Genomic DNA, 23,063 nt, shown 5'->3' with positions numbered 1-23,063 from the left:
CAACATGTCCATTGAAACTGGAGCCCGCTTTTCATCGCGTGTCCTTATAGATAAGCCATCTTTCATCAGTGAACAGAGACAGTGACTGGATCAAGTTTCATTGTAGTGTTTATACAGAAAGGCAGCATGATTTAAACCTGTCGCAGCAATACATAGCTGTTGCTAATTTTCCATTCAGTTTTGAAATAGTAATTATAATGCTCCGTTGCTGTATATTTTACATTGCACACCACTCGGATAACCAGATCACGCAGATGCAGACATGCCAGGACGGATGCCAGAGTGAAAGGATTGTGCAAACAGTTGAGCTGGGATGGGTGAGGTGTTGGGGCATCTCTTTCCAAAAACTACTGGTAGTTGCCTTTTTTCTCCCCTTGTCCACAACAGGACTGGAAGAGTAACACTTTGGTTCTAAAGCTCGAGTCCGTATAGATAAGCTAATGCTGCCCAAAGTGAACACTCCCAAAAGATTAAATGTGCAGTTCTAAAGATTAAAAAGACTAGTAAACGACCTTAAAGTCAAAGCAATAGCAACAATTAAACTGTTGACCAGGTTTTTTTTTTTTTTAAATGCTTTAAACAGATTGATCAGACCATGTTTGTGTTTTTGAAAGTTTTTTTTTTAACCGTTCCAGGCTGGCTTTGGGAGCCAAATTACTTTCTCATGTCCACATTTCCTGCTTTGTAATTGCTAGCCGGTGTAAAAAAAAAAAAAAGATTCTCCACACACAAGTTGTACAAAGTTGTAAAGCAGGGGTAGTCAAACATTTTCATTCAAGGGCTGCCAGAAATATGCAAGGATGGAAGGGCCAATTTGACATTGTCGGATTTCATTAAACAAAATAAAAAGTCGGGCAATTATGTATGAGAGGTAAATAGCAGTTCTTTGGGTTTGTTGTCATTTTTCACATAATAAAGTTGATAAGACAAACAGTTACAGATTTTTACATGATTTTGGGGTGGCCAACAGCCCTTTATCACACTAGAATAAACCCGCCTCTGCCCTTAGTGCAACACATTCGCAATTAAAGCAAGAGTCATCAATAAAATGATGACAATATTTAAAGCAGTCTATACTTGAGGATTTTAATCATTCGTGTAATACGTTCCAAGGTTTTATATAAAAAAAATCTAAACAAAACAATCCCTGAACATAGAGGCCAAGGATATTTTATTCGTTGTCATCAGGATCTCATTAAAAAAAAAAAAAAAAAATATATATATATATATATAAATCAACAAATATATTGACAGTGCAGCCTTATAATAAATGATCACATGAATTGGAATGCCTATTCTACAATGTGACATGCATAGTATGTTAGCAATAACATCTTTGATATATATATATATTCGGGGGTGGGGGGGGGCAGACAGTTCACAAAATTACCGATGATATGGGAACATTTTATTTTCATAGACGTAAGCCAAATATTTTCTCATCATAGAAAGAGAAATAAGAACTAGCCTAATTCCATAGAAGCCCCTCCTTCTTTCTGACAGCTCACTGAGAATACGGAAGTGTTCTCGCTGTTCTGCATTGCAACCTTTTTTTTTTCCTCCTCTCTGCAGACGATCAAGTTTAAAGACGCACTCTGAAACGCTGGAGGCATTTTTATTCCTACCCGATTCGTGTTTGGGTTGCCATTCACGTAAGTACCCTCGTGTCTTCCTGCATGGAGGTCTCTCTCTAACCAGGGACAGTGAACTGTCACTTCGATCACGGTAGCTAACAAGCGTTAGCTGTCCGAGCTCTGCATAATAGTGTATTATGCTAGATTCGATGCACACTTCTTACGCCCATTGGTTGAATCACAGTTCGTACTGGTAATAGAAAAAGTGTTAGCAGGTAGCGATCTGATTGTTTAGACTTCCTGCGTGGATTAATGTAAATTGGGTAGCATCATGGGGAAAACTCTTGATTGTGTGAATGATGTTCACAATTTAAACCCTGACATGATTCAGTAACCATTATGTCCATTACTTAGCTCGGGACCTGTTGCGCAATGAAAGAGAAAAGCATCATAATCACATAGGCTCGTTGCTTTTTGTTTGTTTTGTCTCGGTATTATAATACTGTCATGCAGTATAACCATGCGTGCAAGAGAGAATAGAGAATTGACACTTGTCTTCAGTTCATCTGTCATGCATATTTTCTATGTTTATGAGGCAGAGGTTGGAATCACTAACTCAACAGTGCTGTCCAAGAATAATGAATCAAGAATCATCATTGTATTTGTTATTTGCAATGAAAATTATGTTTCTATTTTTTATTTTTATTTTTATTTTATTTTATTTTTTTTAATGATTTGAGATGTGTGCTGGTAGTGTTGTTACATGCTGCTTTCTTTTTTATTTTATTTTTAAATGCAGATGATGCTGTTTCAATTGTTCCTGCAGTTTGTGTCAGGAATGACATTCAAGCAGTTGTTCGTACCTCAACATATGGGAAGTGACTAGCCTGGGAGTCAAAAGATTGTGAGAGGAAGTTTTGTGGCCGTGTAGCCAACCATCCAGTGATGATTTGGCAGAAATGGATGAGGGAGTCAAATTGTTAAATTTAAGTATCTAAGAGACATTTCAGTGCTGTGCCAGCTGGAAATGATGCGCTGTTGAGTCAGGAGTTGACCGTCAGTGGCCATGGAGATGCGTGAGCAGCTGCTTCTCCTTCTGCTGTAGAAGCCACCAGTGAGTGAATATTGTGGCGTTGAAGAGACATTAAAGTCCAGGCAGTGGAGTCTACTACTAAAGTTAGTGGTTGATGTGATTGCTTTGGTCCTTCGATTTTGTTAAGTTACGGTGCTTTATTGGTTTTACATTGGAGAAATGTTAAGTTCTAAATTGAATCAGAATCGACCACAAGCATTGCTCTTCAGAAAGAGCATTTTTATTCATAATAACTAATTGTTTATGTATGGCAGGGAAATGCAGGACATTTGAGGCCGTGGGCCGTTAATTTGATAACATGAAGCGTGTTAAAAAATATAAAACGTGTTAAAAAAGATTTTGGAAGCCAAACTACTGTATTTAGCAGTGCTAGAAGAAAAGCCTGAAACGTGTTTATACTTGACTGGGCCCAGCCTAAACGAGGTGTGAATGACTGCTAACTTGGTGTTGTTTTGACTATGACTCAGCTGTTTAAAAATAAATAAACTTTATTTATTTATTTATCTATTTATCTCATCTCAACAAAGCTTTTCACAGCCTGTAAGACATGACAAAATGAATGACTTCCCAGTTCAGTAGATGCATGTCAAAGTTGGCTGCTCAGTCAAAAGATCAATTTGAGCAAAACCGATCCTTTTATTTTTTTTCCCTCTAACTCTGCTTCATTATTTATGCCTGACCTGTCTGCCTTATTTCTGTCATGGTTTGCATTTTTTAGTGCAAGGATTAAAACATATCCTAAACCTGGGCACAGATGATGCAACCATTTTCCTCTCGTGCATTAAGAAGTCCTTTCAGGTCTTATTTAGGTGGTTCAGCTCTAATGTACATTTTTTCAGCATCAGTTCCATCCAAATGGTGTTTTTGCCCATTTTTTCAGTGCGCTTTATTATTCACATTTTTTGTTTAACAGCCATTTCCAGCAGGATATTGACATTTGGCACGATGCTTCATTTTGGTACTCTCCTGTGCTTCATTCATGGGAAGATCTGCACAAGGGATTTTCAAGTGCTTAATTGTCACTCATCTTCTGACAGTGATTAATTCTCTGACAGCCCACTTCAAAATCTAACTGACAAAGGTAACATTATATCTCAAGGGGGCAGCCACTGGTTTATCTTTATGGGTATATAAAGCACCGTAGTCACTATCACAGAAGTAGATCATGTGACCAGTTAATTTTTGAGGATTATATATCCCAGCAAAGCAATGCTTCAATACAAGTGTTTTACCTTCACTCTCTTCTTCTACGCAGAATGTTCCGCTTCCGGGCACTGTCCGCCTTGTGGGTTGGCGTGTCACACTTGTCCCGGCGCTACCACAATGGGGCAGTGAGAGGCTCTGGTCGAAGGAGGGTGATGTTGGCGGCTCTGGCTGGTGTAACTGTTTCCTCTGCAAGTGCTGGACTGCTCTGGAAAAGGTGTGACTGAGTACATACAGAATTATGTTGAATCAGATCAAAATCAAATAAAGGCAAATAAATAAATCATCTCATTATCTTAAGGCTTGATAGGGCATCGCTATGATTTCTTGTTTTATAGAAACAGAGGTGCAGCATTGATACTTTACTCTGTTATTAAAAGGTCCCTGATCAAATTGTTTTTTTTATTTAAGGAATTGTTTAGAGATGATATGATTGATACTACTTTTTTAATTATCCATACCAGTACTACTTATTGAATAGTCACCGATACCAATTACCGATACCACTGTTTTGGTGCTTCTCAAAAACAATGTTAGATATTTTTAAAGAAAAACGTATATTACGCAATATTGCATTTTTCCCCTAATAATGGTAGTGTGCTATTCAATTTTTTAGTTCTAGTTCTGATACCTTGGTGTCACCAAATTTACTTTTGAGGTAAATTAATCAAATGGAAATGATGACTGCATTTTAATTGAGCTATGTGGACTATGTAATCAACATAACACAAATGATGCATCCTACTAAGCTTGTATTCATGGGTAGGGAGCCTCACCAGAGTTGTTACAAATGAAATGGCGATTTACCCACCGCGTTCATGATCCTGATTATTCCCACGTTGAAGGTGTCACAGTATTTTGATTGCTCTCCATTGCTAAGGAGGCTGGTGTTTGCTTGTGGCAAAGTGGCCAAACGGGTATTCAACTGCTGACATGAGATCCCAATGGTGATACAATAACTGTGTTGCAAGAGCCAACATGATGGATGAGTCCATGGAGTGTTTGCGACTGTTTTCCAAGCTCTCTCTCGATCCCAGTATTCTGTTTGGGTCGCATTAAACCAAATTATTATTCACTGACTGTCTCAGTATTGTTCTAATTTGTCATTCGTGATAAAAAAGTGGGGGTCCAGAGCTTGGCTGTTTTAAATCGTTTATCATATATAGCACGATTATGTTACCTCTGTATTTAACACTAATGTATTCTCATCTACATAATCCATTACATACCCGACAAGTGCTACTAAATTTGCATCATGCACGTATGATATTTAGCCATGAGATGACACACTAATTTCCCACCGTTTTATTTTTGTCATCTGATTCCAATTGTTCTTTTTTTTAAAAACTAGAGCGTATGCTGATGCAGGACCGTCGGTCCGACAATCCCCGCCACACGATGGAGAAGAGGACTTTCTGAGGGCTTCAGACTCCGAGTCTGAGAATTCAGTGGAGGCCAGCGGTAGTGATGACCAGGCCAAGAATGAAAGTGGAGAAGGGAAAAAAAAGAAGCAGCGCTCGGGATTCCGTGACCGCAAGGTAATCAATAACCGACCAATGCCACCAATCAGCCATTTGATTCCCTCAAAGAATGGTTCATCAAAAGCCTCTGCGGAATCAATATTCAATATGCTATATCAGGGTGTTTTGACAGAATATTTTACAGAGGTAATCAGCTTGCATTTCTGCCATCATAAACAACATGGCTGTTAATTGGGGAGCTGGTGACAACGCAAAAGAAGATTAAGTAGTCTTCTGTTTATAGCTTGTTGACTGTTGGAATGTCAGTGAATAGAAAGATTATTTATGAGTCAAATTATAAAATGATGCAAAATGTCTTTATTCTTTTGAAATGTCCGGGGATGAAATTGTTTTTTAGTCACGGCATCATTTCATAAAGAAGCAGATTGAAAACAGGTGTTGCCAAATATGGTCTTTACCAAATAGTTTTAACACCTTTATCTTGATAAATGAAACATTTAACATTTGCCAAATGACACTGTTACCAAGGCATATCTGTCATCTTTGTCTTTTAACCTCTCACTCAAATCGAAGCCACTTTCCTTGGATGTCCCCAATGTAATGTGAACAAACAGAGTCATGCAATTCATTGTTTTGCAACTCTATTTGTGCATGTGTCTTATTAAATCAGTGTGTGTTACAACCTGAGAAAGTCAAATCTTAACCTTGTTTGAATAGTCCACTCAGTCATTCAGTGTCACGTCGAATAAATAAACTGCTTGTGTCCCTGAGCAGCTGCTGCAGTGTCAAATGTGCTGCAGTGCTGCTCCAATATGAAGCTTTTTGCATAAAAAGGGGCGTGACTATTTCAAAACTGACATTAATGGGACTGTTGCTGTCATTTATTGAGATCTTATCAATCATCGTCAAATTACAACCGTTTTTTTTTTTATAACCGGTTTCCAAAAAAAAAAACACCTAATGTCATCACAGTGTTTGATCTAGCGAATGAGAATCGTTGTCTGCGTTTTGCAGGTGATGGAGTACGAGAATAGAATACGGGCCTACTCGACCCCAGACAAGATTTTCCGCTACTTTGCCACCTTGAAAATTATCGGCGAGCACGGAGATGCTGAAGTCTACATGACGCCCCAGGACTTCATACGCTCCATCACACCAAATGAGAAGCAGCCAGAGAGTGAGTCACTTTTCTGCCATTGTCGCAGCTAAATTTTATCACAAAAATTAGCCTTTTTTTAATGACTTTTTATGTGTGATTTTCTGTTGTTCCTATTTCTCCTCTTCCTGGGTTTTACTCAATAGACAGGCAGAGGTGTACTCTTGTTTGACTTGCATACTAGAAAAGGTCATCACAATGAGAAGGAAAATAACGTGCAACATGTTGTTGGCTCACGCTTGTCGTCTACGACATTAAATAAAATATACGATGCTAGTGTCGTGTCAGTGTACATGCATGCAATTGGTTTTATGGACACAGTCAAATTACGCCCACAAATGTAGGTCATAAATTGCAAATGAGATTTATGCACAAGCAAGAATGTACTATATTTTTTGTGACGTAGCAAAATTTAGGGCTTATGAAAAGTCCCACGAAGCGAAATTGTAGATATGAAATCATTCTAATTCCCACAAAAAAAGAGTTTTAATCAAAATTCTGAGACTTGTTCTTCACTGACATGAAAGATAAAGTCTTTGTATTTGATTTGTTGAGTGGAACGGGAAGATAACAGAAAATCTGTGGATTTACATTCTTCGTGTCACTTGTATTCAAATGTAATGTTTATTTATTAAAGCTTAATGCTTTGCTTCTCTGTGGTGAAAATATAAGCCATGATTTACCAATCCAAGCCATATAATGCCAAAGCAAATGGTAAATGGTCTCCTAGGTGGGAACAAGGCTTAATTAACATTGTACCAAGATTTATTAAGAAATACGATTTCCCTTTGTTGACATTTTTATGGCGTCTTACAATCGTTGCGCTGTAGACGAGCGTTGATGAAAAATGATCACGTGTCTCAAATCTGACTGCCGATGATTCTTCTAAAAGAATTTGCCACATGGAAATGGTTTGTTGATGACTATTATTATTCACTTGCACATGTCAGTGATCTCCAGAGCTGGAATGATGTTATTGTCATTTACTGTATGTCATGCTGTCATGCATCATGTTTTGTAACTAGGCTGTCGCTTCTCTGTTTATTTTCTTTTTTCAGATCTCGGGCTTGATCAGTTTGCTGTCAAACGCTATGACGGAAAGGTAAGATTTGGATTTCTTAGTGATAGGGTATGCTAGGTATCAGTTACAAGCCAATACTGGCCTTATTTCAAGGTATCGATTCTCACGAAGTCTCTCGATACTAGTCACCAAAAAATATAAATTCAACAACTTTTTTCCATCTGTTTTAGGTCAACCTTGTAATTTTCCCCTCTTATAGATCACTGAAAGAGCTATTCTTTACTGAAAAGGAAAGTTCTGTAGCTTGTGCAACACTCAGCAGATGCATTATTCTCATTGTGTAGCCTCCTTTATTCCATTTTGCATACCATGTGTTGCCTTTATTTGCTAATCAAATTTCTGTCCACGTGGATGTGTCTGATACTACATTTAGCTTTTATTGTCTCAGAGCGTTGCCTAAGCGCTTCCAACTGAGCCTCAACCCGACCCCCCCTTGTTTATTTTGTCTTTTTTTTTTTTCGTCACATGTCCACAACATAGATGAAACATCCACGGCCTTATATGTGTCCTTACACGTGGTACCTTGAGGGATTTAGTTAATTCGATAAACTCTTTAGTCATTAACAGAGTAGTAAAATATTAAGCTAGAAATAATAGCGCTGTTTCAATGGCTATTTGATATAAAAAAAACAATAAAAACAAGTACAAGATTTGCAACTGAGGCACTATTTTGCCACCTTTAGTGGAGGGATTTGAAGTATGGATTTTATGTGCGCCTCAGTGCATGTTGCTTATTTGCTCCAGGTTCAGCCTACGTATATTTAAGGCAAACAACACACCCAGTGTGACTGTGACTCAACAACTAATGTGTGTACTGACTCGCCTTGTGTTTTGTTTTCCTGCCTGAAGAAGAGAGCTATTTCCAAAAGTATTAAAAGGATTTGATTTCTTTGCTTAACACGCTATGTCATTGTGTTCATCGTTGTTTTCTCCACCCACCATGTTGATGTGGGTTATGTGCTTTTTTTCCCACCCCAAGTTAACATTGTAAGTCACTGTTGCTGATTCTATCACGCTCTTGTCTACTGTCTCGTTCTCATAAGTAATCCCTCCATTTTTTCTCCTCCCCTCCTTGTGAATAACTCTTCCTCAAACCCCCTTTCAAAATCTCCATCTTGTCTGCCCCCACATTTCCCAATAAATCCATCTGCTGCCCCCCCCCATTCTCTCTTCAAAACCTCCCTGCCCCCCCCTTCTTCCTTGCTTCTTCTATTGTCCTTGCCCCAACCCTGCTTCTGCCCCTCCCTCTCTTCAGGACTTCTGGCAGGTATGGGGTGTGTGCTCAGCGGCATGTGTGCACCTGAATGAAATGCTGCACATTGTAGTCAATACTTAATCCTCTTCGTTCTTTTAGCCCACGTTTGCCGCTCCTTTTTTTCCTCCCCATACACTTTTTTTTATTATTCACTCTTTCTTCCTAATATGGACAGCCTAGATACTCCCTGTTTTTTGTGCAGGGGAACAGCTAAACTATTTGTTTTGATTTAATATTTTCATATCTCAGCTTCAGCAAGGGTGAAACTACAAATCTCATTTCTGAACGGTGTATGATTCCATTAATTGTAAAACTATCTTCTGTAGTCCAGTATAGGTTTGGAGAATTATGGGGGGAAAAAACCCCGTTCTTTTTGGTTTGTGGGTTAAACGCTGATGTTAAAATATCATTTTAGGACCAATTCCAATAGGGTCCAAAATCAACAAAAGTCTAATGCATGAATCCATTTGGAGAAGAGTATATTTAAAAAAAAGTTATAATTTTTAAAGGTAAACTACTATCTATGCTCATTTTAAGCAATCGATTGATGGGATGTTCACTTAAGTGTCTTTGGAAAACACAAGAGAATGTGACTCTCTTACCAAATGGAAGTAAATGATCTGCGTAAACTCTATTTGGCCCAGAGCAGATCAGTCAAGTTAAAGCGTAATGAGAGGGGTGTCTGTCAGTGATGGTGACATACAACCCATTGCTGCTTTTGTCATTGCCTCGTGTTTCAGCATTATACTAACAGAAACTCATTGAGTTGCCCACTATATCAAAGATCTCCCCAGTGCTCTTTGTGTAAACCCGGTGCTTGCAGCTGTCTGCTATACCAACCTTACTAAATTATTCAAACGTAAACTTTCCACTTTATTTCTCTTAGAATTCCTAAACACTTGTGCAGCAGAACGGAGGAGCAACTAGAATGTGAGCCTCACGAGAAACCATTGTAGACTACTTTTAAGAAAGACACAACTGCAAATCTTTCAAATGTGTCACCGATTTCGAAATCATAAAACGGCTGTTCCCCTGCATTCAAGCTCCCTCTCTTGTTCGTTATAAATAAATTCCTCACTCTCCTTTTATTTCTTTTCGAAGAGTTATGACACGCTTTGGTTTGGCTCTCATGCCCATTTCCTCAGCATGCCCTGTTATCAGCGTCTTCTTCAGAAAGCAGCTGGTGGTGGCGCCCTCTTTCTGCGCATGGTGGTAACACAGGGGCCCAAGTAATGGCCCCCGTTAGCTAGCACTGAGGCTGTCTTGATGTGCTTGGTAGCCTTCACCAATTCATCCTTTGGATTGCTGAGATGTCACTACTGCATGATGCCTGAAGAGCATGGTTTAAAGTCACTCAAGATGGGAATTATGTACCTTATAAGTGGTTGAAACTGTTTCTTATATGCTGTGGCCTTCTGAATGAAAAGCCACGTTGTACGTCAATTATTGGGATTGTGTTTGTGTATGTGCGCGTGTATGGGTTTCATTTCATTTCTAATCACCCGAGCTGTTATGTTCACTTGTACCAATTTCACAGGAAGTTCCAGCAGGCCTCGGGTTGGACTTAATTTCAACAGTTCCTCCATGTTTTCACTGTTTTGCTTGTCTCTCGATGAATGTCACATGAGATTTACTTGCTGTAATTTTCTCTCCATTGCTATATGCTCTCCTGATCAAGAAGAGGTTTTGGGTCACATGGTCCTCTGAGGGTTTGGCATTTCTCAGCAACCAAAATGTGTTGGCGAAGCATCAGAATCAGTTTTTCACTTGTATAGAATAAACACAATCTACCTGTTATGTCTGAGGACCAGCTACAAATGGTTAATGTTCTCTACACCCACAAATTCAACCATATTGCAGTCTATGGTAATTTTGTCCCAAATATTACACACAAGCATTTTTATCCAGATTAATTCTGAAGTTCAGAGAGTCATTCTTTTTGTGTGTGTTTGATTTGAGACCACGTTTAGCAAATCGTGTACTTAGAAAGGATTAGAGTACCGTATTTTCCGCACTATAAGGCGCACCTAAAAACCTCCAATTTTCTCAAAAGCTGACAGTGCGCCTTATAATCAGGTGCGCCTTATATATGGACCAATATTGAGCCACTACAGCAGGTGTGTCCAAAGTCCAACCCGCGGGCCAAATGTATATATCTTATATATGGACAAAGTTTTAAAATGGGCCATTCATTGAAGGTACGCCTTATAATCCGGTGTGCCTTATATATGGACAAAGTTTTAAAATGGGTCATTCATTGAAGGTGCGCCTTATAGTGCGGTAATGTGAAAGGAAGAGCCGCTTGGCTTGCAAGCTACTGGCTGTACAAAACAAGACCTCAAATTTGTCAGACTTTAGAAGTTAGTTCAAATGTGGCTGCTAGGAAACAAGATTAGCCTTGACCAAACTCTCAACCTCATCTGGAAGTTGTGATTCATTTGACGGCATCGTCAGCAGCTCTGTCACAAGTGTATTTGTGCCTTGACTAGTCAGTTGCTCTCATAATTTTCCTGCGGGCGTATGCGCTTAGTTTAATGCGTAGAGATTGGTAGAAACACAAAATGGCTGAGCGCAGATACTTATTAACGGAGCATATTCAGATTTGCTCTGACAGCTGTAATGTTGACACCAATCAGTGGGCAGGCTCTGTCAAATGAAGCGTTCATTGTTAATTAACTTGAGTACTAATAATGAGGGTTACAGTCTTTTGTGGATCAGTCATTTGAGATACCGCGACAATTACCGCTAAATACAGACTCTGTCATTTCTTGTAAATTTTTTTTAACCTGAATTATTTTTTCTACATAACACCTCCAAAAATAAATAATCATACATTTGATGTTGTAGTTGTGGCCCAAAACCAACATTTATTTATTTTGTTTATTTATTTATTGAGCCTTTGCTTACCTACCAAGAGGCAATGCCTCAAAATGATTGTTTATTTATATCTCCATCAAATTAATACAATTTAAAATTGTCAAAGTGGAATCTCATCAATCATTCTTTGATGCTATTTTTTTATTTAATTAAAAAAAAAAAAGATTTGAGGTTTCACTGTATATTCGACATGATATTGCTGTAGCACAGTAACATTTGTGAGTCTCTAATATTTTTTATTCTCAAGCTCCACTGGCCATTACCAAATGACAAATCTTTTGTATTTTGGGGCTCTTTTATTATCGTTGTTTTCATTTTAGTTTGACACTTTTGTGTAGGTGTGTGTGCGCATTTGTCTTTGTGTGTAAGAAAAACGATATGAATATACATACATGTGTGTCTATCGTTCAAGACCCTGCTTAAGACAGCAGAGGCCATGCCGTTCTCTAACAATTCTTTCTCATTCTTCCTCTTCTTCTGAAATGGACCTCTGACAGACGGAGGTAACTCCACCAAGGCTTAGTGTACCACCCCTGAACCCCCCCCCTCCTCCTCCTCCCCTCCCCTTCCCTTCCCAAGGCATGCGCCGTCTATATGTCCACTCTTATTTAGTGGAGCGATCCACTAGTGGGAAAGCGTCTATTTAGCCTTTTCTTCACCGAGTGTGCAGTGTGCATGCGATTAATTCACACTGTCATGCAAGGCTGTAACTATACACATGCTAACAGGGGAAAAAAAAAAAATGTGTGTATGTGTGAGAGTATGAAAATGAAATTTCTTTGTAATAATACCGTTTGGTTTGTGTTTCAGATGTTTTATCAATAGTGTGTTTGTTTGTGCTGCTGTCTTGTGATGTTTCCTCTCTTGTTGTGTCAATTTCACACTGTGAGTACGGCCTCCGGTATAAAGTTTGCACAGCCACCCACTACCGAGTATTTGTCACCACCGACCTCACCTGCCTGTATAGCCTCATGTGTATGCAGCACTTGCATGACTGATATTGCACTGTATCATCCTAACATATTCAGTCTAACGCACACTGGTCCTCTTGTGTTCTGTCAATTATTATTATTATTTTTTTGTCTTTGAGGGTAGCTTGTTGCGGGTGTAGAGACACCACTGAAAGCTAATAAGGCCTGGTCTTAATCAAATACATTCTTCTTATATGTTTTTCTTTGTTTGCCTGGTGTGATTTGAGCAGAAGATAGCCCAAGAGAGGGAAAAGTTTGCAGATGAAGACAGCATATTTTACACTTTGGGAGAATGTGGCCTCATCTCCTTCTCTGACTACATCTTCCTCACCACTGTGCTGTCCAGTAAGTCCACATTTGTTCTTTTCACCCAAGACCCAGTTTGTAATATCAACACCAAGCCTGTCTCTTAAATATCATGATCTCAGATGATGGATGGATGGATTATTTTTTTTTTAAGAGTCCTGTCATTTCTGTAGGACTTTGATTTCAGAATCCATTTGTGTGTGTTTTCTGTGCTCTTCAGCCCCCCAGAGGAACTTTGAAATCGCTTTTAAGATGTTTGATCTCAACGGTGATGGAGAAGTAGACCTGGAGGAGTTTGAACAGGTTTGTCTGGGAAGTGGTGTCAAGGTTACATCTACCATTTGTCATTATCCATTCACCATGTCCAGGTCCAGAGCATTATTCGCTCTCAAACCAGCATGGGCATGAGACACCGCGATCGCTCCACCACAGGCAACACTCTAAAGACAGCTGGCTGCAGTTCGGCACTCACCACCTATTTCTTTGGAGAAGACTTGAAGGGAAAACTCACCATTGGAAGCTTCCTGGAGTTTCAGAGGAAGCTGCAGCATGATGTGCTTAAACTGGAGGTAATCTGATTACACCATTGACCTGATGGTTTAAAAAACAAAGCAGCACAATTCAGAGATTTTTAGGTATGAATTGTGAGAGGTTAGCACGTTCGGGCGCAAAGGGTAAAGGCTGTCAAGATATAAATCGCCAGGATTGACCTGACATAGCCAAGGTCCACACTTTGCCGGAACTTTGTGAAAAACACACAAATTCAAAACTGTTCCACTCCAGTGCTTGATTCAACTTGAAGCCTGACACCAGAATTTACCGTTTCCCATCATGCCACGTGCAGCCTGTAAATTTCTTTGTTCACGTGCACTCACTTGTCATCAGTCTCTCCTGCGCTTTCACCTCCAGTTTGAGCGGAATGATCCAGTGGATGGTCGAATTTCCGAGAGACAGTTTGGTGGGATGCTGCTGGCTTACAGCGGCGTTCAGTCTCGTAAACTCAAGCAGATGCAGAAGGGATTGAAGAAGATGTTTAAGGATGCACAGGTAGAGCTGTGTGCGCGCATAAACGTTTTATTATCTTATAAACCAATGTGGCAGTCATGTTGTGTTATGCATATGGAGCTGTTGGGCACTCCACAGCACACTGTTCATCCATGCGTGCCCAACGCCTCTGCCCATTTGTGTCACACAGCTCAACGGCATCATGCTCGCAGCTTTCGGCAAAATTTAGATGACCTTTGTGTTATTTTGACGCGACCCGGTCATGACTGGTTACACATTGTACACTTTTCATTTATTTCGCATTGATTTTGAGCCTTGTTTTTTTTTCCCCCTTGGTGCAGGGCATCACATTTGAGGAGGTGGAGAATTTCTTCACCTTCCTGAAGAATGTCAATGATGTGGACACGGCACTGAGTTTCTACCACATGGCTGGGGCGTCCATAGATAAAGGTAAAGCATCCTTCCTTTTTGATTTTGGCCCCTCATAACTTGAGCTGATTTCATTTCCTTCATCCTGATATTAACCAATCAAGAAATTATGATGCATTATTATTTATAGAGCACGACTGTATCGAAAGCTGGATAAGGGAGTCTCTCTGAGTTGTGGCCAAAAACGCCTTGAATGGAATCATTTTTATTATTTTCTTGGCAAGCCTTTTCTTCCCAGCATCACTTTCTTACACTCACCTTTTCCACTCTTCCATTTTTGAGGTGCAGCCAAAATATCGAGGATGAGATCAAATAGTTTTTCAACATTTCATCGTCTGCCTGGGGCTTTCTTTCCCCCTCACACTTCTCCTTGAGTTCTGTCTTCTTCGTCATCCTCTTAGTCAGAGTAGTTTTGAGTAGTACACACAGATGCGATCAGCCGTTCGTTCTTATTTTCATATCTGTCGGACTGTGAGTGGCACTCTGCTGCTTCTGGTCCAAAGGCAGAGACTCGCAGTGTCTTTCCAATTACATGCCCACCACACACTGTTATCCTTCTGCACTAATGACTTTCCTGCTCTGTGGTTCTCCTTCTGCCAGTAACCATGAAACAGGTGGCCCGCACCGTAGCCAAAGTGGAGTTGTCAGATCACGTGTGCGACGTGGTCTTCGCCTTGTTCGACTGTGATGGTAGGTAAGCGGTCGTTTTATTTCGCTTCTCCCTCTCAAGCGCCCACTCTTCCCCAGGAAATGGCGAGCTCAGTAATAAGGAGTTCATCGCCATTATGAAGCAGCGACTTATGCGTGGGCTGGAGAAACCCAAAGACATGGGCTTCACTCGATTGGTGCGCGCCATGTGGAAGTGTGCTCAGGACACCGCCTGGGACTTTGCCATGCCAAAGACATAATGGAGACCAAAGGTGGTATACAAGCGGGAGTAATTAGAGACATTTTGTTGAACAGTTTCAAGGACTGTATCCATGAGGGGCGTCATGAAGCATGGAGAACGTGCCTGTAAGGGTTGCCATCAATGCAATACACATTTTTATCATGGGGAATATATAAATATGTATTTGTTGACAGCATGTGACCTTTTGTTAAGACTATTGAGGCTTATTTGACCGATGTGGAAAATGAAGTCTGTTAGCATCACCATAGTTACGCCCAAGCTTGTTTTACCATTTATCTCTTTTTTTGTAATGACACACTTAAAGGTATATTTGTGTGTAATTTCAAATTACGTATATATTGCTCACTGAAACACTTTATATGGTGAATGTTATGCAAATTAAAGGTTTGTATTGATCATTTGCATTGTTTTATATACTGTCCTGTAGTTTGCAATTAGGTGGCCAATATCATGCATTTGTTGCCGTTAGATGTATGTCAAACTTTTACATTTTATTGGAATCTTCACAATTGAGTTAAACCCTCAAATCAGGGCTAGCCCAAGGAATAAAGGAACTAAGCAAATGTAGCCATCTTTAGTTTCTGACCTATTCACCCTAAATCTTACAAGTTTCAGTATTTTGCACCAGTATAAGATTTGGATAACTTGACGAGAGCATTCTAATGAACTGCATACAGATAGAACAGCTAACAGCTAAATCTCTTAAGAGGTAAAGACCATTTGTGTTTTCAATTTACTCCACTTTATTGTTCAGAGAAAATAAGACAATCTTGAAATGTCACAAAAGTGAAATTATTTGCAATATTTGAATGAGACTGCTACCTGGTGGCAAGCAAATACACCACTACAGTACTGGTCTTGACAATATTGTTAATTTTAGAACTAACAATAAGGTTGGAGACAAAAAAAAGTACAGTTAAACCCAGCAAATTAAGTACAAGAGTTAGGTGACTAAAATGTCTACCCATTAATAGGAAATATGAAAAGCTGAATTGTTACGAGGAAAAATGGCCCATAAAAAAATGACAATATATGAGATCCTACTTGATTAATTGGACTAAAACACAATAAATACAGACCATAAAACATGTCCTCGGTGACACAAGAAACACTACAAAGTACAAACCCTCTCCAATGTTCACATTATACATTGATAAATGTGTACAATCAATCTGCAACATCAATTGGATGGCTGCAATGCATACATGGGGAAAAACTTGAACCATACAGGTTTCCTTTGTGTTGGGAAGGATGGCTTTCTTCAGCCACCTTGTGGCTATAAGGCGTCATTAGCATGCCTTTGACTAACCTCAAGTGTTACTTTCGAACTAAACGGTACGTGTCAAAGTATCAAGTGTCTCGGATGCCCGTCTCACAGGTGATGCAGAGTTCAGATGAGATTGGGAGAGGGCAAACTCTTCAGTCGCTGTCAAACTTAATCGAGTTGACCGAGGTGCTGATGGCGCCGCCCTGATAGTTTCCCCTCTTCTTCTTTGTCTTTTCGTGGCGGAACGATTTGCCTTTGGTTGAGCGGAGAGTTTGATTTGCTCTCAGGCCCCAATCGTAATTGGAACCCTTCTGAAAACGAGAAGTATGGCCATATTAGCAGCAACTGCCACAGGAGCGGCTCACACTTCAGTAGTTCTTTCTTACCCTAGCTTCAAAAGAGTTGTCAGCAAGGCGGGGGTCCACGGGGACTTCTTCCTCCCGTATTCTTCGGAAAGGACCCTTGGACTGTAAACACGTCAGTGGTTTTAGGACCTTTGTTGTGTCATGTGTGTGCGAGTGTTGTTGCTCTACCTTGTTGGCTTTGGGAAACGTTTGTGGGGTGGTGGTTGCTTTTTTGTACGTTGGAGTCTTTGCATGCATCATTTTAGTTTCTGAAGAATTGTCATCCTTTTGCAAGCCATTAGTGCCTGCATCAATTGAAAAAGAAAGTTCATTTCACTTTGCCATTGTTATCTTGCCCACACTTTTAGATCAGTCTTCACTTACCATTGGTCTGAGGCGTGGTGGCAGCTTTTGCGGACGCGTCCTCTTCATCGTCTGAGCTGTCCGAGCTGCTGCTGTCTTTACCTTTAGTGGTCTTGGCTGGTGCAGCGGGTGTAGAAGTTTTACTTTTCCCACTGGCCTCTTCTTCTGAACTGCTATCACTGGATGATGACTCAGCGGGTTTAGCCGACGCAGCTCTGGGAGCTTTGCCGTTGGCGACGGCAGCCTTGGCAGGGGTGTTCTTGATCTGCGTCTCAGAGTCTGAGCTGCCCGACGAATCGGAGCTACTCTCCTCGGCCTTCTTGGCTGGAGCTGCGGGTTTAGCCACCGCTGCTGCCTTCTTGGCCACAGGTTTGGTCTTTGCTTCGGCTTCTTCTTCAGAAGAGTCGCCGCTGTCTGAACTGCTCTCTGCAGGGGCTGCTGCAGCCTTTGCTGGGGGAGCGGTGGCTTTGGTTGCAGCTGGCTTGGCTTTCGGAGGTTCGTCCTCTTCTTCGGATGAAGAGTCAGACTCTGAACTGCTTTCTGCTGCGGGGGTGGCAACCTTTGAAGCAGGTGTGGAGGGCTTGGCAGCGGGAGTGGCAGGCTTGGCAGCAGGCTTGGCAGTAGGTTTAGCCGCCGCAGGCTTCGCTTTCACAGTCTCATCTTCAGATGAGGAGTCAGCGTCTGAACTACTTTCTGCAGCAGCTGTCTTTGCAGCAGGAGTCGCAGGCTTCGTAGCTGGCTTAGCTTTAGCCGGTTCTTCCTCCTCAGATGATGACTCTGACTCAGAGCTGCTCTTTGCCACTGCCTTTTTTGTTGCTACCGGGGTGGCAGCCTTTGAAGCTGGGGTGGCAGCTTTAGCAGGAGCTGGTTTTGCTTTGACTGGCTCTTCATCTTCAGATGTGGAGCCCCATCCAGAACTACTCTCTTCTGCTGCTGCCTTTGCTGGGGTTGCCGCCTTTGCCGGGGTTGCCGCCTTTGCCGGGGTTGCCGCCTTTGCCGCCTTTGCGGCAGGGGTGGAAGGTTTACTTGCAGGTGCCTTGGTTTTTGCAGGTTCTTCATCCTCAGATGAGGAGCCAGACTCCGAACTGCTTTTTGCTTTAGCCTTTGCGTTGACACCCTTTGCTGCAGGAGTAGAAGTTTTTGAAGCTGGCTTTGCAGTTGCCTTGGTTTTTGCAGGTTCTTCATCCTCAGATGAGGAGCTGGACTCTGAACTGCTTTTTGCTTTAGCCTTTGCTTTGCTCCTTGTTACAGGAGTAGAAGTTTTTGAGGCTGGTTTTGCGGTCACCTTGGTTTTTGCAGGTTCTTCTTCCTCAGATGAGGAGCCGGACTCTGAACTGCTTTGTGCTTTAGCCTTTGCCGGGGTGGCTGCCTTTGCCGGGGTGGCTGCCTTTGCCGGGGTGGCTGCCTTTGCCGGGGTGGCTGCCTTTGCCGGGGTGGCTGCCTTTGCCGGGGTGGCTGCCTTTGCTGCTTTTGCTGCCTTTGCAGGAGTTGCCGCCTTTGCAACAGGGGTGGAAGGTTTCCTTGCAGGTGCCTTGGTTTTTGCAGGTTCTTCATCCTCAGATGAGGAGCCGGACTCTGAACTGCTTTGTGCTTTAGCCTTTGCTGGGGTTGCTGCCTTTGCCGGGGTGGCTGCCTTTGCTGCTTTTGCTGCCTTTGCAGGAGTTGCCGCCTTTGCGACAGGGGTGGAAGGTTTACTTGCAGGTGCCTTGGTTTTTGCAGGTTCTTCATCCTCAGATGAGGAGTCTGACTCTGAACTGCTTTTGGCTTTAGCCTTTGCTTTGCTCCTTGTTACAGGAGCAGATGTTCTTGAAGCTGGTTTTGCGGTCACCTTGGTTTTTGCAGGTTCTTCATCCTCAGATGAGGAGTCGGACTCTGAACTGCTTTTTGCTTTAGCCTTTGCCGGGGTTGCTGCCTTTGCCGGGGTTGCTGCCTTTGCTGCCTTTGCAGGAGTTGCCGCCTTTGCGACAGGGGTGGAAGGTTTACTTGCAGGTGCCTTGGTTTTTGCAGGTTCTTCATCCTCAGATGAGGAGTCTGACTCTGAACTGCTTTTTGCTTTAGCCTTTGCTTTGCTCCTTGTTACAGGAGTAGAAGTTTTTGAAGCTGGCTTTGCAGGTTTTGCAGTCGCTGGCTTTGCTTTCGCTGGTTCTTCGTCTTCAGACGAGTAGTCAGAGTCTGAACTGCTTTCTGCTGCCGCAGCGGTGGTTGTGACTTTGACAGCAGCCTTTGCTGCAACCGGCTTGGCTTTGGGTGCTTCTTCCTCTTCAGATGAAGAGTCGGTGCTACTCTCAGCAGCAGCTGGTGTTGAAGGTTTAGCGGCCGGTTTAGCGGCCGGTTTAGCGGCCGGTTTAGCGGCCGGTTTAGCGGCCGGTTTAGCGGCCGGCTTCGCTGGTGCTTCATCTTCTGAGCTGCTGTCTGAAATGTAATGATAAACAATATTGTTAAAAGTGTTGCATGTAAAAATGTACTTCAACAGTTATGGAGCAATACTAGTCATTCTGGAATGTAAAGTTCACCAGTAGGTCAAATGGGTTTTATCCCCCAAGAAATAAGAGCTAAGCAAGTCTTGCCTTCGCTTGAGGAATCATCTTTCTTCGCGGGGGTCTGTTTTAGTGCGGCCGCCTTTACTGGTGTGGCCTTGACTGGAGGCTTTTGGGGCTCTTCTTCATCTGAACTTGAATCTAAGAGGACACGCTTGTTATACAACAATACAAGCAACTGGCTTTGTCTAGCCTATGAGAGACAGACTAAGTACAGCGTTTGCTACCTGAGCTGTCAGAACTGGATTCTTTAGTGACAGCAGGCTTCTTCAAAGCAGGTTTCGTAGGCCCGGTCTTCTTTTGGGGTACAGGTTTAGCTGCACAAAGCAAAACCTCATTGGACACATTACAACAAATACTCCACATGCACAGGTAATCCGAAATTGAAGATGTTTTACCAACTACTTTCTTCTCGTCATCCTCCTCACTACTGTCCGAGGAGTCGTCGTCCTTGGCCTTAGTTGCGGCTGCAGCTCCTGCTTTCTGTAGTGTAGGAGGAGGTGGGACTGCACTGTACACTCCTGTTGCAACATAGATCAACAGTTAAACCAACAAAAAAATGCACAGGCCAAAGACAATGTTAAGAACCAAACAAAGAATTAACAAGTCATGTACCAATGCCGTCCACTATGGCCAGTTTTCTCCGCTAATTAATCTCACTAGTCTACACAGTCCTTATTGGATGTTTACTGTATTTGTAAGAATAAATAGCATTCTTTACTTAACTCAAATTATTAGTACTGCTGCCCTCTAGCGGCCATAATTGATATTATATACTTTAGATTTGACTTGGCATTAGACGTTAGTGGTCTATGAGAACCAGGTTTGGTAATACTGCTTAGGGCGGACGTCAAGTCAAGTAGTGAATGTGACAATTTTTAAAATGAAACAAACCTGCTTTTGGTTTCTTGCTGGGCGGAGCCTCCTCTTCAGAGGACGAGTCCTCGCTGCTTGAATCTGTAGCCGCAGCTACCGTTTTCACTTGAGCAGGTTTGACTGGAGCCTAGTGTAGAAAAGCATCCACAAAAATTGCAACTGCACTTCTCGATCTCTGACAACATAAAGGTTGGAGTAGCATGAAAGGGTTCAAGTGGGGTAGGGATTCTCCTACGTGGCATAATTCAGATGTGTGTCATTGCAGTGATTATTCCTGACGGGGTGAAAGTGCCCTGAAAGCATGATATTATTTGCACTTCAAAAGTGACACGTATATGAATCCGGCTTCCCTGCGCATGCTTTCAACTTTTAATGACAATAAATAAGTAAACCACCAAATAAATAAATAGCAGTAAAGAACAGTGTATGTGGAGCCTCAGTAGGAGGTCTCGTTTTTTTACATTGCAGGTAGATATTCACTGTTAAATCACTAAGTGTGTGCAGGCGGGTCGTTGAATGAAATTATTGAACAGAATCACTGAGTGAATTGGAAATTTTACATCACTGCATCATAGATTTGTGCAAATAGATGTCCGTTTGCTCACCTTGGCCGGTTCCTCGTCCTCTGATGAAGTTTCTTCACTGCTGCTGCTTTCAGTTTTTTTCTTAGCCGCTCCAATAGCAGGAACAGGAGCTTTGGGCTTGGTGGCGGACACTGGCTCTATCATTCAGAATGAAATATTATATGTTATGTAGTTATAAGAACATGTCATAATGCATGAAAAAGTGAAAAAGACACTACTTGATGGAGCTTTGGTGGCTTGCTCCTCTTCAGAGTCTGATTCTTCACTGCTCGAGCTGCTGTCTTTCTTTCTTGTTCCACTTGCAGCTGCTGTAGGCTTTACTGGGGCCTAACGGGGGGAAAGGGGGGTTCAATAATTAAAGAACACCATGATGTTATTTACTGGTGACTCCTACCTTAGCAGGAGTCTTTTTTTCTTCAGATTTACTCGATTTTTTACTGCTGCTAGATGCAGCTTTTGCAGCCGCAGGTTTGGTAGCCGCTGCCTTAACTGGTGCTGCCTTGGCTGTTGGGAGGGAAACTGTCTCAGAATGGATTCAAAATATACCAATAATAATTTAAATTGTACTGGGACATTACCAGCAGTAGAATTTTGCACTTTGGCACTGGCTTCATCCTCTTCACTGCTGGACTCTTCACTGCTAGAGCTCTCTTTACTGGCTTTTGCCTTCTTGGCTACTGAGCCAGCGGCTTCAGTTTTGTCAGTAATCCCCTTGCGCTTCCGAGCTTGAGGTGATCTAAGTGCATACAGATATGTGTTTTAATACAAATAATAATAATAATAATAATACAGCTTTGTACATTGAAATGTACATGACTGCTATCTGAACAGCAAACGAGTCTCCTACAGTGGTCCATGCACAGGATATCGAATATTTGATGTTTTAGCGAGAACCACGCAATGTTCTTTGTCCAGATGGCAGAGGATACTGTTATTCACCCGTGCATTTTCTTTTTGTAATATTCTTGTATAGTGTGCAAAATATGAGCCTTGGCTCAATTAGGTTTGTAAATCATTCCATTACATGGTATATCATTCACACTTTTTTTTCTCTTTAATCTCAAATGTAAATCACATCACTTCTACAACTGCACAATTTGAAATACAACCAACTCACTTCACCCAGAAGTCGTAGATGTTGAGAAGAGGTTCTTCATTTGGATCCTGTGGACTCTAGAAGAAAAGCAGAAACAGATATAATCCTTGAATTTGTCACGATGCACAAATAAAATTTTGACGAAGATGAAGTGGATTAACTGAGACTACACGGGCAACGTGGACTGGCTAGATTTGGATCGAGTAATCCACGTGCAAACTTTCCGCATTTGCACATGGGTCTGTCTCCAGTTTAACATGGCATGCTACCGTCCATCTGCCCGACCACCGTGCCATACTTACCACTTTAACATTCTTGACAAACTGCTGAGCCGCCTTGGTGAACTTGTTCTCCAGCAGAAACGAATAAACACATTTGTACAAATCACTGGGTACCGACTTGTGTTCCGCCATTTTCACCACGCCGAATGAAAATGAAGGGAAGTGACCTAAAACGCTTCAGCAACTGCTCATGCGCAATGTGAAGACAATCTAAAGAAATAGAGCGCTCACTCCAACCAACACAAGCAGCACAGAATCTAAATGGGTTCTTAAATTGATTAATTAATTGATTCATACGTCAGACACGTCGTCCCTTCCACTATTTTATTTTGACTACCAATATGCCGAAACATGTTTTCAAAAGCACGCCTATT

At 41.6% G+C, this 23,063-nt stretch overlaps 2 protein-coding genes across 37 annotated transcripts; one reads left to right on the top strand and one right to left on the bottom strand.

The window, feature by feature from the left end:
• Window positions 1–1,497: 1,497 nt before the first annotated feature.
• On the top strand, window positions 1,498–15,743 carry micu1 (mitochondrial calcium uptake 1). 5 transcript variants are annotated; one of them, XM_037271730.1, is made up of 15 exons: window positions 1,504–1,652; window positions 3,581–3,748; window positions 3,923–4,087; window positions 5,222–5,408; window positions 6,366–6,528; window positions 7,566–7,609; window positions 8,844–8,855; window positions 12,218–12,223; window positions 12,922–13,036; window positions 13,218–13,300; window positions 13,366–13,566; window positions 13,907–14,044; window positions 14,344–14,452; window positions 15,032–15,121; window positions 15,179–15,743. In XM_037271730.1, exons 3-15 carry the CDS (start codon window positions 3,924–3,926, stop codon window positions 15,337–15,339), a joined length of 1,473 nt encoding a protein of 490 aa, XP_037127625.1. In that variant the 5' UTR covers window positions 1,504–1,652; window positions 3,581–3,748; window position 3,923; the 3' UTR covers window positions 15,340–15,743. The 5 variants fall into 5 exon arrangements, with proteins under 5 accessions (XP_037127624.1, XP_037127628.1, XP_037127626.1 ...); XM_037271729.1 differs by lacking the exon at window positions 3,581–3,748 and having other exon boundaries at window positions 1,498–1,652; XM_037271733.1 differs by lacking the exons at window positions 3,581–3,748; window positions 8,844–8,855 and having other exon boundaries at window positions 1,498–1,652.
• A 317-nt stretch (window positions 15,744–16,060) lies between these two features.
• Window positions 16,061–22,861, bottom strand: nolc1 (nucleolar and coiled-body phosphoprotein 1). 32 transcript variants are annotated; one of them, XM_037271614.1, is made up of 18 exons: window positions 22,711–22,861; window positions 22,430–22,485; window positions 21,891–22,048; window positions 21,707–21,816; window positions 21,531–21,639; window positions 21,334–21,449; window positions 20,747–20,855; window positions 20,251–20,373; window positions 20,080–20,169; window positions 19,883–19,993; window positions 19,255–19,727; window positions 18,967–18,984; window positions 18,739–18,810; window positions 18,316–18,543; window positions 17,337–18,270; window positions 17,142–17,257; window positions 16,995–17,075; window positions 16,061–16,919 (listed from the first exon to the last, which is right to left on the bottom strand). In XM_037271614.1, the coding sequence occupies exons 1-18, from the start codon at window positions 22,819–22,821 to the stop codon at window positions 16,761–16,763; spliced, it is 3,174 nt and encodes a 1,057-aa protein (XP_037127509.1). In that variant the 5' UTR covers window positions 22,822–22,861; the 3' UTR covers window positions 16,061–16,760. The 32 variants fall into 32 exon arrangements, with proteins under 32 accessions (XP_037127509.1, XP_037127501.1, XP_037127507.1 ...); XM_037271606.1 differs by having other exon boundaries at window positions 18,316–18,702; window positions 18,784–18,810; XM_037271612.1 differs by lacking the exon at window positions 18,739–18,810 and adding an exon at window positions 19,144–19,209 and having other exon boundaries at window positions 18,316–18,666; window positions 18,913–19,020; window positions 19,375–19,727.
• Window positions 22,862–23,063: the final 202 nt, after the last annotated feature.

Source organism: Syngnathus acus, chromosome 15, assembly GCF_901709675.1.
Source record: "Syngnathus acus chromosome 15, fSynAcu1.2, whole genome shotgun sequence".
NCBI lineage: Eukaryota > Metazoa > Chordata > Actinopteri > Syngnathiformes > Syngnathidae > Syngnathus > Syngnathus acus.
Note: the sequence above shows the minus strand (reverse complement) of the source record. Positions and strands in the feature narration are given on the sequence as shown.